Genomic DNA, 16398 nt, shown 5'->3' on the forward strand with positions numbered 1-16398 from the left:
AACGTTCTATAAGGTTATTTTCACAGCATTCAGATAGAGGGTTAAAGCAGAGCCTATTAACCTTCCGAGCCCAAAAGTACAAATAAACAAAAAAAGGAAAATATGGTGACGGGCTGTAACCAAACCAACTCTTGTGTGTCCCTCCCAATCAATTGAAATGAGGTACCTAAAATATGTTTCCCCATTCCTTTTCCATCCCTTGATATGTAAATTGAGCTAGGGCGGCACATGCACCGCTGCACAGCACAGGCTAGGCATGACACGTTTAGAAGTAGGCACAACACGGTATGGGCTAGCACGATCCGACATGGAAACTTAAGTAGCAAAGCTTATAACACCAGTAAAAGAAGTCCATCCCTTGAAGATATATTGTGAATGATATTCTTATTGTAACATCGAGGGTAGTGGTTCTGGTGCCCCCAAATTGCTGCATGCATTCCACAATGTAGATCCACGTAATGCTGAGTTGTTGATGTAAGAATTATTTGAAAATGTATCACATTACTTGCCTTAAGAAGAAATTGTACCACCAGTTGATCATGCAAAAGGTTTAGGACCTGTGATATATGACCTGTAAGGTTGTTGTAAAATAAGTTCAGTCCAAGAAGAAACTGTCAAATTCCAGTGCTTAAGAACTGAATACCCAAGAAGAAATTTTACCACTGATGAAGTTATGGCCTTGTGACGGAACAGGACTTGTGAGACTATTATTTGATGAATCTATCATAAGAAGATTTGTTAGGCTTACACCATCAGAATAAAACCAATCAGATTTTTCAGTTTTGACAATGATGATGGGAGCATACAACGAAATTTATTGTCTGCGATGTAGCCGAGTGAGGTGCGTAAGGTTCCATTAGATGTAGGAATGGATCCATGGAATTCGCAATGAGAGGAAGACAATACCATCAAGGACTATATTCCCGATTGAGTCAAAAAGTTTTTCAGAAAATGGTTTGGCTCTTAAGTAAGTTGTTTTGGGAGACATAAGGTTTGAAGCATCCTCTTTTAGAAGACTCAAGTTTAGTCTTATTCATCGTACAGGCAATTGGGTAGCACACCATGCCTGTTATATATTTTTATCTTGACGTATGGAAGGATGTGACAACTATTTTTCTAATGCCCTTCCCAGTAGCTGCTATTCCTTCAAATCAATAATATACTGCGTTTTTATATCGAATTTACAGAAATAAAAAAACCTTCTGCAGTTTCTAAGCCTCAAGCTAAACAAGGCTAAAGTGGCTGGACTGCTGGTCCTTGATCATTTGATGGTTCTTCCAATTGTGATGCAGTAGCCAAAGATGAGGAGTACCACACCTTAAGCATTCCAAGGCTTATTTGTACTAGTAGGCATTTTCGTAAATAACTGACCGGGGAATTTGGCTTTGGGCCCACTTGGGTTTGATTTGAAATGGCCCAACGGTCCGAAGGCCATATGCCGCGTGTTTTTTAGCCTTCTGAGACCGTTTAGGCCTCTGAAGGGTCCTTCGAACCGTTTTGGGGCTATTTTGTTTCGCTTATAACTTTTCGTAGGAAACTCCGTTTCAGCCTGTTCTTTTTTTAGAACTCTTTGTTTTTATTTTTTTATTTTTTTATGGTTACTTTACGCTTTCTAGGGTTAGAGTTGCGTCCTATCTATTCGGTTGTTCGCCTCTGAGCGAGAGTAGTTGATTATTGAATATTGAAAGAGTCTAGAGAGATGTCGGGGTTCGATTTAGAGGAGGGACCTTGACCTGAGTTCGTATTCCTCTTCCGTTGCTCCGTTCACCCGCCTCTGAACCTGCAACAAGTCACTAGGGCTTGAATAGCCCAGTGACCCTCCGATGATCAAGTTAGATCTCAGAGGAGGATATAGATCTAGGGTTAGGAAAATATGGCATATCTCTTTAGGTTAGTGTCCCTTTGTATTTATAGACCTAGGTTTGCTTGGGCTCCAAGCTAGCGCGTGAAGGATACGCTCGGGTAACCACCTCGGATGACATCACAGATGACGCACCGGATAAGGCAGTTATGAAGCACATGGCCAGACCTGGCCTAGGTGATCCTATCTGCCATGTATCGCTCCTGGTCCCCTCTTGGTATGCTACACTCCTTCCAGAGACCTTAACGGAATGCTTGCTTCGGTAATACCCCGAAGCATTAACAGGAGACTTGATACCGAACGAGGAGATAGAAGGATATACGCTGTGGCCCGCCTGTACAATCCTGCAGACCGAACCGATATGAGACCTCGGTTGACGACGGTTTGGCAAGGTTACCGAGGCCAAAACCGAAGCCTCCACAAGAGAGTTTCTCTAAACTACCGTGTTTGTGATTGTCCTTGCTGCTCCGTTTTCAATTTCTTATACTCTTCCCTGCATCAAATTGACTTGGGCATGCAAGCTTTTGATCCAAAATATTTCCTAACAGACTTTCTATAGGATTTATATATGTTAGCATTTTCCAATTTTCGATCCATTTGGATATAAGTGGCAAACATTATTTCAATCATTTTATTTAGAAACCAAAGAGCAGTTCAACATTAGATCGATGTGAATTTTCTCTTCTTCCTTCCTAGAGAAATGGCAGAAAGATTTGTGGAATACGTAAGTACGGAATTTTGTAAAGAAAGCACACAGTAGTTATGGGCTGATCAACCTAAGCATAAAGGCGCTTCTCACTTCGCTGTGCTGTTTTTATTCCCGCCTCCCATCAGATCAACCTCATACAATCAAAATTTTTCCTCAGAGAAATGGCAGAAACCCATATCTGAGAGTTGCAAGAGATTCATGCACTACAAGAAATATTGCATTGGGTGACGAATGAAAATCGTCGCAAATTGTATATTTTTCGTCACAAATAATATAGATGACGAAAAAAAATTTGTCGACTAAAGGTTGTCGAGGATTCCTACCTGGTGACGAAATCTATTTTTCGTCACCTATAGTGCCTTTTGGTGACGAAAAATTTCGTCACGGAAAAATGACTTGGTGACGAAATTTTCTTCGTCACCGATTGTGCTTTTTTTATGACAAAATTTCGTCACAAATTATTCCCTTTGGCTCGTCAAAGGTGACCCATCGGTGACGAAATTTTTCGTCGCGAAAGACATTCTTATATGTGAAAAAAATCTCACTTTCTTGCTCCTGCGGGGTTTCGAACCCGAGTCTCCTAAGTTTTGCACGCAAGATTTAACCAACTACACCACACAAACTTTTCAGCATATGTTTGAAATATCTAATATATAACACATACATTGAACATTAAAATATATTTTGAACGGCATTTTGAACCATTAAACATTAAAATTAGCAATTTTAATAAACATGAAAGTCGTAGCTCTTTATGTTATTGTTCAAACCCAATTTAAATTATCTCAATCGGAGTTCTGAGCAAAGAGTTATGCCCGAAATATATTTGATGACAAAGCGTAATTCATAAATTTTATCACCAAAGGATAAATTTTCCGTCACTGAAAACGTAAAAAGAAGACGAAAAATATTTTTCGTCGCCAAATTGGTTCATTTGGCGACAAAATATTTTTTCCGTCACCGAATAGTTATCTTTGGCGACAAAAAATAATTTCGTCTCCTTTTTTACTTTTTTGGCGACGAAAATTTTATTTTGTCGCCAAATAGGAGCTTTTGGTGACAAAAATATCTTTTTCGTCGCTAAATAGTTATAATTGGTGACAAAATAATTTCGTCAAAGAAGTTATCAAAACAGTGACGAATTTATTTTTTTGTCGCCAAATATACTCATTTAGCGACGAAATTAAATTTTGTCGCCACTTTTTCGTCACTAAACATACTTTTTCTTGTAGTGATGCCTCTTCCACCATATCTGCAAAATTCAAATTCTTTAAACAGAAAAACTTACAACAAAAGCAAGCAGATATACACAACTAGATAACAACCAAAGGATTTACTTTTTTTCTCTCGTTTTGTGGGCATAAGATGATGAAAGACATTGTAACACTTACCATTACAATAACATTTACATTTTGCTAATTTTTTCTGCCTCCACGTCTCCAAGCATTGCTTTTCCGCCTCTTTCCATTTCTGTTTCCTACACCTTCAACCATCTCCACAAGCCATTGAGGTTTACCAAACGAGAACATAAGATATCCCATGACAAGTCCAACTACCAGTCCGAATCCATAGCCCGGCAATATGACTTCCCAACCAAATCCACTTACAGGCTCTGAATCTTCTTCTTCAAATGTCGATGGTGGTGGCTGTGTTGCCTTAGAATCGCCACATGTATTCGTCAATGGAGGTCCGCATAACGCCAAGTTGTTGATGTAAGAATCATTCGAAAATGTATCGAATTGTTTGCCTCGAGGTATAGGTCCCGTTAGGCGATTCTGCGAAAGGTTGAGAGTTCCGAGAGAGATTAAATTGGTGAGTTGTGGAGGGATCTCCCCAGTGAGCTTGTTTGATGAAAGGTCTAACCATTCAAGCTTCGTCATAGTACCAAGTGACTTTGGTATATGACCTGTGAAGCTGTTGTGTGATAAGTTCACTCCTCGAATCGAAATTAGCCCACCGATGATATCAGGAATCTCACCCTCAAATTTGTTGCTTGATAAATCAATGGCTGTGAAAACTTTGAGGACTTTTGTCATTTCAATGGCCGATCCTTTGAGTACTATAGTCAAAGAATCATAATAAATTTGCCAATAACCATTAGTTCCCATATATTCCAAATCAAAATGCATTTCATCCACATTCATCATTGCTTTGAAACTTTTGAAGTAATTTATGGGCAATGGACCATTGAAATGATTGTTCGACATATCAAGAACTCGCAACATGGGGAAGGGAAATTCGAGAGTGGAAGTCACGATGGAACCGTGGAATTTGTTGGATTGCAAGATTAGGACATGCAAGTTTGGTAAATTTCCCAACCAATGCGGAAATTTGTCAAAGAACTTGTTTCTTCCGATATCTAGCACTTCTAGGTTTCTACAGTTAACCAGAGACTTCGGTATTGGCCCTTTAAATCCATTTCCATTAAGATTGATAGTTTTCAAACGATTTTCCATGGTAAATGAATCATGAATGGTGCCAGAGAAGTTATTATCCTGTAGTTTGAGCACTATGAGACTTTCACTGAATCTATTTGATTCAAGAACAGGGCCAGAAAAGTTATTTGAAGAAAGAATGAGGTGGGTAAGGCTTTGGAGTTGATAGGTTGAATTTGGAACACTACCAAGTAGGTTGTTATTGCTCAAATCAATAATCTCCAGCCAAGTGGACTGAAACTCAAGTGTATGCCCACTCAATTTGTTATAGCTGAGATCTAAGCAAGCGAGTACAGGTAGTTCGAAGACCCAAGATGGAATTGTACCGTTGATCAAGTTTCGGCCTATGTTGAAAACGAGTAGATTTGGAGGTACAATTACTTGTGAAGGAAGAGAACCAGTGAGAATATTATTTGCCACATCCAAAAGCACAATTTCGGTCATGTTTGCATCCCATGAAAAGAAGGAACCTCCGAAATTATTATATGAAAGGTTCAATATAAGGATTTTTCTAAGGTTTGAAATTGAAGATGGTAGGATACCACTGAATTTGTTGGATGAGACGTCTAAATAAGTAATATGTGTAAGGTTACAAAGAGAAGTAGGAATGGATCCATGGAAATCGCAATCAAAGAGTATCAATACCTTCAAGGACTTCAGATTAGCAATTGAGTGAGGCCATTCTCCAGCAAAACCTGTCCTTGCGAGACGTAAGTACTGGAGAGGATAGCTCAAATTCTTGAAATCGGGTAAATAACCTGTGAGAGCATGATTGTTCCCTAGGTCCAACTCCTGTAGATAAGGTAAAAGAAACATTCCACTAGGGAAGTTTCCATGTAAACCAGAGGAGTAGAGATGAAGGGTTCTTAAAGAAGTCAAATTGAGCAAGGAACTTGGAACCACCGAAGAAGACATGTTTACATCGTCAAGATTAAGATCTCTTAACTTGGATAAATTTTGAATGAATAACTCGAATCCGCCTTCTTCCAATCTCAAACCATCATTTGCAGAGAGATCAAGGGAGACTAATTTGTTTAGGAAGGAAATTTCTATTGGGACTTTGCCCGAAAAACGACAGTCAGAGAGATTGAGGTGTGTCAATTCAGTGAACCAAGCGAATTCAAGTGAGATGGGAGACATGGAAAAGTCATTGTGAGCGAGGTTGAGCTTTTGGAGGTGAGGAAAAGAGAGGAAGAGACTGCTATTAGGATGGATGGTGCCTTGGAGCCAGCTACAGGTAAGGTCAAGTCCAATTACTTGACCCGTCTCTCCGTCACAATCGACCCCATCCCACGAACAACAATCAGAACCCTTTTTCCAAGACTCCATTTTGGAAAAAGAAGCATCACAATACCCAGAAGCATATTTATTGAAGGAAAATTTTTGTTTAAATTGCAGTAGAGCAGAGGTCTGTTCTTGAGTGCAGAGTTGGACATGCAAACAAGTGAGTTGGCAAAGGAAGAGAAAGAAGAAGGCAATAAAGAGTTGATTGTAGGAAAGCCATACTTGTTCACAGCCCATCTTTCCTCTTGAACACGGAAAGAAGATAGGTTTACTCCAATGCTAGATCGAGAAGTACTCGAAATGTTTAATAGGCATCTGCTGCAAACTAAATTAAAGGGGAAATTGCATATCAGTGGAGAAAGTGGTAAATAATGCCCAAGTGATGGAGACGTTTTTTCGAAATTGCATAAATATGGAATGGAGGAAAAAAAATTTCCCATACATGAAACGGAGGAAAAAATATTCCCCATACATGGAGTCTGAATCTGGGTTTCCTAAGTTGTCTCTTTTATGAATTTAATAAGTTGCCCCTTCTATGGACCTAAGTTGTCCCTTCTATAAACCTAAGTTACCCCTTCTATGAACTTCCTAGGTATTTAATTTCTTGAGTATTTCTTCAATCTCCTTACCATTTCTATTATTTTCTGAAAAATTTATGATCTGGGTTATTTGCAAATTTGCATAAAACGGACCAACTGAAATTCTCTATGCATGAAATGGATGAAAAAAAAATCCCAAAACATGAAGTCGGTTTGTAGTCAAATATGAGTTTGAACCTAAGTTGCCCCTTCTATGAATTGAAGTTGCCCCTTCTATGGATCTAAGTTGCCCCTTCTATGAACTTCCTGAGTATTCAATTTCTTGAACATTTCTTCAATCTCCTTACCATTTCTATTATTTTCTGAGAAATTTGATATCTGGGTTACTTGCAGATTTGAGTTTTTAAAGTACTTTGAGATTAGTGTATTTTGGATAATTTTTTAGAAAGAGAAATGATAGAGAAAATAAGATGTATGTTTTCTAGCATCCATTTTATACTTTTGCTTTTAGATTTTAGGAATTGTCACTTGAAATTTCTCGTTTGGTTTTACTTGAAAATGTGAAGAAGTTATGCTACTAGCTAATTAAGGGTCAACTTAAATTCATAAAAGGGGCAACTTAGGTTCAAACTCAGATTTGACTACAAATCGACTTCATGTTTTGGGATTTTCTTTTCCTCCGTTTCATGCATGGAGAATTTCAGTTGGTCTATTTCATGCAAATCTGTAAGTAACCCAGATCTCAAATTTCTCAGAAAATAATAAAGACGGTAAGGAGATTGAAAAAATACTCAAGAAATTGAATACCCAGGAAGTTTATAGAAGGGGCAACTTAGGTTCGTAGAAGGGGCAACTTAAATTCATAGAAGGGACAACTTAGGAAACCCAGATTTGGACTCTATGTATGGGGAATATTTTTTCCTCCGTTTCATGTATGGGGAATATTTTTTTCCTCTGATTCATATGTATGCAATTTCGAAAAAACATCTCCATTACTTGGGCATTATTTACCCTTTCTCCACTGATATGCAATTTCCCCTAAATTAAACAACATGGCTTCTATTTTCCACGGTTAATGATGATGGTATTCCATCTTTTACTAGACACTAGGCTGAGTACGACGTGCTCGCAGTGCCGGCTCCGATATTTGGGTTGTCCAAACCCGACCTCAAGCTTGGTTGCCCACTTAATATTAAGTAAAAAAAAAAAAATTCATACAAGAAAAAAATTAGAATAACAAAAACAAGGTTATATTGTGCCTTTAGCTTCAATTACATCAAAAATTTAAAATCAAAATGAAACCCGGTTATAGTACTTTATGATTAGCATGATCCGATTAATAAAAAACAACTAATTGCATTTTTTGAAGCAAAATTTTCAATTAAATCATCGTACTTTAACTTATCCAAGTACTCATTTTCAATTGAGATCATAGCCAATCTATTTAATCTCTCATGTGACATGGTAGTCCGAAGATATGTTTTTATCAACTTCAACTTCGAAAAACTCCTCTCCACCGAAGCAACTGTGACTGGAATAGTCAACAAAATTCGGTAAGCAATCCAAACCATTTGGAAACCGTCATCTTTCCAATAAGACTTTATAAAATCAAAGATGTCGATTGATTTTGTTACTTCTCTCGACAATATTGTTTTCAAATGTCTAGTTCTTGAAATAACTCATTCCCATAAATATCATCAGGTTATTTGTATTCCAAGAAACTTTCTAGTTTAGTGCAATGCTCCATCAATTACTCTTCACTAATACTCTTGAACTTTGCGTGAAACAAAAATCCAAAGATTGTTTCATAAAGTTCAAATTGCTCAAACCGGTCCCTAAGTGCACTTTATGTTACCATTTTTATATTAATTTAGTCTCCACTCTTCCTCTACTGACCAATTCAACCGAACAAAAAAATCAAAGATTAAAGAAAAGATTCAATTATTATTCAAATGAAGAAGAAAGAAGTCAGAAGTGCACTTGCTGTTAGACTCGTTAGTTGTTAGTGCTACCGAGGCAAGATGAGAAGACTTTGATCGGCGACTCGGCGTCAGCAACTTGAATATATTCTTGCATCTTGGCTCTTGCAATTTTGCCTGTTAGACTCGTTAGTTGTTAGTACTACCGAGGCAAGATGAGAAGACTTTGATCGGCGACTCGGCGTCAGCAACTTGAATATGTTCTTGCATCTTGGCTCTTGCAATTTTGCAAACGAAGACTGAAAGCTCCGTTTGAGAAACCTTTTTAAAAAATAAGCAGCTTATTTCACATTTTCAAACTCAAAAATAATGTAAATGAAAAATAATTTTTTAATTTTTTTGCACTGTCTAAAAGATCTTGATGGAATCTATCAAACAAGATCCATATTGGTAGGAAAATTATTTGCGTAAACACATTATTTTTGAGCTTGAAATTGCCTTATTAAAAAATAAGTACTTATTTTAAGTTGCGGAACGGAGCCGGCGACTTGGGTATTTCTTTCCTCTTCAAAATTAGGTTTAAACGAGGTATGAAAAATTTGGGAGCAAATGAAGTCCCATCCCTTCCGATTCCCGATTTCCCGTCCCATTCCTTCTCTTTTTTTTTTTTCCACCTTATATCTGGTATATGCCCTTTTAATTTGCCTTCTTAATTTTTGCCCTCCTAATTTTCTTTTTCTCTCTTATTTACCTAGGTGTAGAAAACTCTTTGTTTGCCCTCGTTTTTTCAAGTATCATAAATTTTTTTGGAAACTATACATCTTTACAATTTTTTTTTTGAATTTGAAAAAAAAAGTTTGGATTATGCCCCTACATTTTTTTTCTGTTGGATTTCAAATTTTTTTTAAATATATAAACAAAATTTGGATCGTTATTTTTTAGTTTTTAAATTCCTCTCATAATTACAAAGCAATAATCCAAAAAAATTACGAAAATAGCCTCCGGGGTTCTTTGGATAAATAATTTATTTGGAATATTTTTTTAGTCCCTATTCAAATTTTTTCGCATTTGTTGATTTTGCGTTATTTTTTTTTGAATTGTTGTTTCACAGTAACGAGATGAATCTTTAAAGTAAAAAAATTTCGATTGAAACTCAAATTTTTTTGAATAAAGAAAAAAAATTGACTTATTTAGGAAAACCCCAAAGTGTTGTAAACAAAGACCCTTTCCATGGGGGCACGTGTTGCCTTGCAGCGACGTCCTTACCACCAATTATGCGCTTGGTGTGCTGCTGGTTTTGTGTTTTGCAAATTGTTTTGGACCCATTTTCAACCCATTACCAACCCACTTAAATCCATAAAATAAATGGGTTTATTAAGTTGGGTCCAATTAGAACCCATATTTAAATATGAATGAATTTGAACTAATTATAAATAGATGCGTTTGGGTGAAACCATATAACTGAATCCAAATTGTCACCTCTAGTCATGAGGGACGTAAAGGTTGGTGTGGTTTGTCTGCACCTAGCCTTGAAATTGAGCAAATGACAGTTTTTTTTTCTTTTATTTTTCTGCTTCTTTTTTTTATCAGTTCTTTTGGACTTAGAAGGTTAATAAACCTGCTTCAAGCCTCTACCTGAAAGGGTTCGATTTTTAACCAGGTTCATTCTTTGGAGTAATGTTGCAAAAAAGTAATTTTTCGTGAATTCTCAAGTTCTGGCGTGGCCTTTGACCAGAGTAGAGAGAGATTAGTTGAGGTGTACATAAGCTAACCAGACACCCCCGACCGTCAAAAAAAGAAGAATGAAGTGGACATATCCTTAAACATTAGTGCACCCAATGACCCTGTCATTTCTTACTTTATTAATGGATCCCCTGTACACACACTTTGATAATGTTTTACTTTGAAACGAAAGTGTTTTTCTTTTAGCAGTCCATCAGCATTTTAAGAGTCAAGTCGGTCTGCACCTGGCCTTGAAATTGAGCAAATGACAGTTTTTTTTTTCTTTTATTTTTCTGCTTCTTTTTTTATCTGTTCTTTTGGACTTAGAAGGTTAATAAACCTGCTTCAAGCCTCTACCTGAAAGGGTTCGATTTTTAACCAGGTTCATTCCTTGGAGTAATGCTGCAAAAAAGTAATTTTTCGTGAATTCTCTAGTTCTGGCGTGGCCTTTGACCAGAGTAGAGAGGAATTAATTGAGGTGTGCATAAGCTAACTAGACACCCTGACCGTCAAAAGGAGAAGAATGAAGTGGACATATCCTTAAACATTAGTGCACCCAATGACCCTGTCATTTCTTACTTTATTAATGGATCCCCTGTACACACACTTTGATAATGTTTGCTTTGAAACGAAAGTGTTTTTCTTTTAGCAGTCCATCAGCATTTTAAGAGTCAAGTCCGTCTTTTCCTTTTTAGTGGCCAATTGATAGCCACAACATTACTAAAGCAATGTACGTAGAAAGGGGAATTCTTAAGTGAGGAAAAGACAGGGTTTGAATGGGAGAAGCAGAGAAGTCTGAATAGGAGAAGTAGCCAAATGGATCTAGGGAGAATTTAATCGGTGGAATGAGATGCGATTGGGGCGAGATTTGAGTATGGTCTAGAAGTCTACATGTTTAACTGTGGTGATCTTAATTAAGGTATCGGGTAGTATACAATACATTCATGGCTAAATCTCTTTGCAAAGAGTGTTCTTTGATCTCTCATATTTGCACTCATTTGATCTCTAAGTTTATCGATCGATTCGATTATGGTCACATTTTGTATCGTGACATAGAAAATAATTGATGGAAAGTTAAGGAACAAATTGGTACATATGCAAACCTGCTGGGTCAGAGAAGTATGAGAAAGGTATAAGATTGACTGCCCTACGGGGAGTCTAGAGAAATTATGGGGCCCAAGTGGCCTATATAGATGTTGACCTGGGTGGTACACTTGGCATGTTACCGAAATGAGCCGGGTGATAGGCTATAGATGAAATGAAAAACGTTCAGAATGATCTACTTGATTTGCTATCCTCGTTTATTGAGAATATCTTTATTGCTAGCCATGTTAATTGTCCTCGTATTGCATATACTATCCGGGCATTTTATATTTTTCAGGTGTGGAACAAGTAGCGGCCGGGGACCCGAGTTGGAGTATTCAAAGGATTTAGAAAAATCCCAAACAATAATCGAACAACATGAGATTTCAAAAACCGGGAACACGTAAGGTATCCCCATTTATGCCTCCGAATGATTAATGTTATGCCTTCGAGTGGTTATGTTATAACGGGAGACACTATACCACCCCGTCCCACATCGGTAGTCTACAAGGATGATCTCAGGCATATAACAAACCTTGTAGGCAACTGGCCTAGTACCTTGATTTTAATCCACTAGCCAAATCACATGGCCCAAAAGCTTAAGCCCAAGGTACTAGTAGTTGCCCACAAGGTTTTTTAATACAAAAAATATAATAATAATAAAAATATTATGCCATTTTTGAAAACTTCTATATCTTCAAGTGGTAAAATGTTATGCCATTTTTGAAAAAAAAAGTGTCAGGACGAAAACTTACGGCCGAGTGGCATATGAGGATGATTATTTAAGTCTCCCTTTTTGAAAAGTGTTATGCCTAAAATGTTACGAAAAAATGTTATGTCTTCCGGTAGTAAAATATTATGCCTTTGAATAGTTAATGTTATGCTTTCAAGTGATTATATTATAAGGGGATATGGTATCCCCATACAAGAGGGGGATACCCAAGCATTATCTATACTACTTCGTTTAAATTTACGAAGGTGTTTTCTACTTTTTGTTTTCCACAAATGCCATGACCGCCCCATCCTACGCCTCTTTCCAACCGACACAAAACGGTCACAAACCGAACACCAATAAATGCCTCTTAAATAAATAAAGTATTTACAAAACGGTTACAAACTAATTGCAACAGATACAACTAATTGCATAACAAACAAGCAAAATAATAATTTTGGAAACCGAATTATATAAATAGTCTAATGCACCCAAATCGAAGTGGTGCGTGGCTAATGTCTTCCTAACTAAACCACTGCATGTATGGCTTTTCGAATATGGACCTGCGCGTGGCTTTTCAGTAATGAACCGAACCAGTGCAAGGTTTGGAACATTGCATCAGTTGGTTTTGAACCATTGCTACTTTTTGATCGTGACCCTCTGTGAACTGAATGGTACAGTTTTGGATAGTCATTTGCATGCCTATATAAACAGATTGTGTACAGCCATTTCATGCCTCAAAAAATCAGAGAGCACACATACACTTCCGCATATATAGTTTGAGAGAGCTCTGCATAGTTTCCGTCCGTGGGGCGTGCATTCGAAGTGTTGCGTTTGCGTGCATAAAGATCGTTGCATCCTAGGAAGCAGACGTCCAAAATCGTGAGCACCTTGGCAAGGGCAAAATCTGCTTTTAAGGACACAGTGACCCATTCATTGGACTTGATCTACTTTTTATTTTCGGAGTCAACAGTTTGTGAGTTGTATATTTCGATCCCGTTTACTGCTGTTTTTCAATCTGTTTTTCCATTGGGCTAATTAGTTGTAATACACAGTTTGTAATATGCACTGCACGTACTGGTCCATATTTGAAAAGCCATGCACTGGTTTAGTTAGGAAGACATTAGCCACGCACCACTTCGATTTGGGTGCAAAACAGTGGAAGTAAATTCAGGCTAAGTTAAAATAAGTGATAAGTATTAAATATACCTAACGAGCTCGGCACTACCAGGCCTACGGACCTGGGGAGTATGAGCTCCCTTCTCTCCAAGCTCCTGTAAAGGACCTACGAGAGAACAGAGCAATAACCTTCCAGGTCCGTCCTACGGCCGAAGCTGGAAGGTAAGTCCTAGGACCAGCTCCGACTCCTAGCTCCCTTGAGAAGCTTAACCTCTACGATATCATACGAAAGGTATACTTGTTTAAGATAAAGATACCACGACTGGAAGAAGGAGTCCTAAGGGATAAGAGAATAATGAGATAAGCCCAAAGGGCCAAAGATAAACACAACCATGATCAAAGATAAGAGTCCTAACCCTGAGAGGAACCACATGGATTACTAGCTAAGATAGGACTCCACACTCCACAAGGAGGAGATCTAGAATCTACAAAGTATAGTCCAACAAGGACTCAAACTCTGAGAGTAAATGCCTATAAATACGACGGAAGAACACCATATTAGGTACACAACTCTAACACAGAGAATTTCCATTAATATACGAGAAAGTTCCTACTGACTTAGGCATCGGAGGGTGGTTGGCACGCCACCATACCGGTGACATAAGTTATCATCTTATTTTGCAGGTTCGGATCGGAGCTATCATCAAAGTTGCTTTATCAGCTGGCGCCGTCTGTGGGAAGCGTATTTTTCCTTATGGTGAACGGCTTTGCATGGTAGAGACCCGATCAAGCAGAACAACAATGGCTTCAAACCCCGAACAAACGGGTATCGACGACGCTGCACAAGCCGCTGCTGTGGCAAGAACTACTGCTGCAGCCAAGGCTGCCTTAGGTTGCCAAGGTAGCCAAAGCTGCCAGGGCAGCCACTGCCGCCGAAAAGGCTGCAAAAGTAGCAGAGGCGGCTAAGGCTGCTGTGATGAATTTATCGAAAGGTAATTAGATCACCCCAGAAGTATTCGCCAATATGCAAGAACAGATAAGGACCTTAACCCAAGGGTTACAGACCGCGAGGCAAGAAAATGCAAACTTACGGAAATAAATCTCCGAGTCAAGTATCCCTAGACTGCAAAATAGTCACCGTAATGACGATGAAGGTATGGAGGAAGGCGAATCCAGTGAAAAGGAAAGCCAAAATCAAAGAAAGTATGGCAATCCACCCCTAGAGAAGTCGCCTCACGAGCAAGGGATGATACTCAAGATGCAAAACCAGATTGAAGGGTTAATGAAACATGTTAAAGCGCAAACCCCTGCCACGGTGGAGGAATTGGTGCAAAATACAGATTCACCCTTCACACCTGAAGTTATGAAACGCCCTCTTCCGAGAAAGTTTAAGATGCCCCAGTTGGAGACGTTCAATGGTTCCACGGACCCATTGGATCATCTTAAAACATATAAATCCTTGATGCACTTACAAGCAGTGCCCGACGAGGTAATGTGCCGGGCATTCCCAGTTACCCTCAAAGGAAGTGCTCGAGCATGGTTCAACAAGCTCCCGCCAGGAAGTATACGTAGCTTTAAAGAACTTAGCACAAGCTTTGTAAGTTACTTCATTGCTGGTCAACGCTACGGCAAATCAGCAACGCATCTCTTGACGGTAAAACAAGGGAGATGGGAATCATTAAGAGAATACACCACAAGGTTTAATAAGGAGGTGGTCCAAATAGATGAAGCTGACGATAACGCGAGCATAACCGCCTATCTTGCCGGGTTGTATTCAGGGCAATTTCTATATCTTGTGTCCCAAGAACCACCAAAAACCATGGCAGAGCTCATGCTCAGAGCTCAGAAGCATATGAACGCAGAAGAGATTGTCTATGCCAGGCGTGCACGTTATGGTTTCGATCCCCAAGTAGGACCGTCACAGATTGGCGAATTCTCCCTAACAGACAAAAGGAGGTGAGAAGCTGTCCGCAAATCAGGGGGAGAACCTAGGAATAAAAAGGTGGACTCAAGATCATCCCCCAAAAGAGGGACAATCGGAGGACCTCCCCAAGGAAAATACAAACAGTTTACCCCACTCATAGCTATAGCAGAGTAGATCCTCAGCAATTTACAAGACGATCCAGACCTCAAGTGGCCAGGAAAGTTGAGGTTCGATCCTAGTCGGAGAGCTAAGGATAAATACTGTAGGTTCCACAGGGACCACTGACATAATACAGATGATTGTATTGACTTGAAACAGCAGATTGAGGATTTAATTCAAAGAGGGAGACTTCAATGTTTTGTAACAAAGAAACACTAGAAGCAACCCAGAAAGGAAGGTGCAAACAAAGAACGAAGAGATGGAGCTCTATCTCGGTCTGCCCCCATTGGGGAAATCAAGGTCATTCATGGAGGATTTGCTGGAGGTGGAGAGTCCAGCCATGCGAGAAAGGCCCATTTGAGAAAATTGCGAACAGAGGAATATTTGGAGGTCAACACGATTGACCGGCCAAACAAAATCTAGAAAAAAGAGGAGATACCCATAATTTTCTCAGAAGAAGACCTCAAAGGAATTCAGACTCCCCATGATGATCCTTTAGTCATAACCATTGTCATAGCAAATTACCTTACACGAAGAGTATTGATCGATAGTGGAAGTTCAGCTGATATACTCTACCTTCATGCATATGACCAGTTAAAGGTCGGACGAGAAAGGCTAAGGCCTATGGTGTCACCACTAGTTGGGTTTGCAGGTACATCTGTTTATCCAGCCGGTCAGATAGCACTACCGATTACTATGGGAGAGGAGAAAAATCAGATCACACGTATGATTGACTTCATAGTAGTCGACTGTCCCTCAGCATATAATGCAATCTTAGGAAGAGCTACTTTGAACAAGATTGGGGCAATAATCTCCACTTACCATTTGATGTTAAAATTCCCAACTTCAGAAGGAGTGACCTGTGTCAGAGGAGATCAGAAAGCAGCACGGGAATGCTATGTTACCTCACTCAGAGGAGCTAACATCACCAT

At 38.9% G+C, this 16398-nt stretch overlaps 1 protein-coding gene across 1 annotated transcript; it reads right to left on the bottom strand.

The window, feature by feature from the left end:
• Nucleotides 1–537: 537 nt before the first annotated feature.
• On the bottom strand, nucleotides 538–6334 carry LOC131327129 (receptor-like protein Cf-9 homolog). The gene is made up of 6 exons (XM_058360144.1): nucleotides 4000–6334; nucleotides 3791–3822; nucleotides 2702–2748; nucleotides 2030–2205; nucleotides 1728–1780; nucleotides 538–720 (listed from the first exon to the last, which is right to left on the bottom strand). The coding sequence occupies exons 1-6, from the start codon at nucleotides 6332–6334 to the stop codon at nucleotides 538–540; spliced, it is 2826 nt and encodes a 941-aa protein (XP_058216127.1).
• Nucleotides 6335–16398: the final 10064 nt, after the last annotated feature.

The sequence above is a fragment of the Rhododendron vialii genome, chromosome 1a (genome assembly GCF_030253575.1).
Source record: "Rhododendron vialii isolate Sample 1 chromosome 1a, ASM3025357v1".
NCBI lineage: Eukaryota > Viridiplantae > Streptophyta > Magnoliopsida > Ericales > Ericaceae > Rhododendron > Rhododendron vialii.

Coding starts and splice junctions, on each gene's coding strand:
- LOC131327129 (XM_058360144.1), bottom strand. CDS start 6,334: ATGGAGTCTTGGAAAAAGGGTTCTGATTGTTGTTCGTGGGATGGGGTC. Junction 3,823..3,999: donor CAATGCTTGGAGACGTGGAG/GCAGAAAAAATT, acceptor TGAATTTTGCAG/ATATGGTGGAAGAGGCATCA. Junction 2,749..3,790: donor AGGCATCACTACAAGAAAAA/GTATGTTTAGTG, acceptor TGCAACTCTCAG/ATATGGGTTTCTGCCATTTC.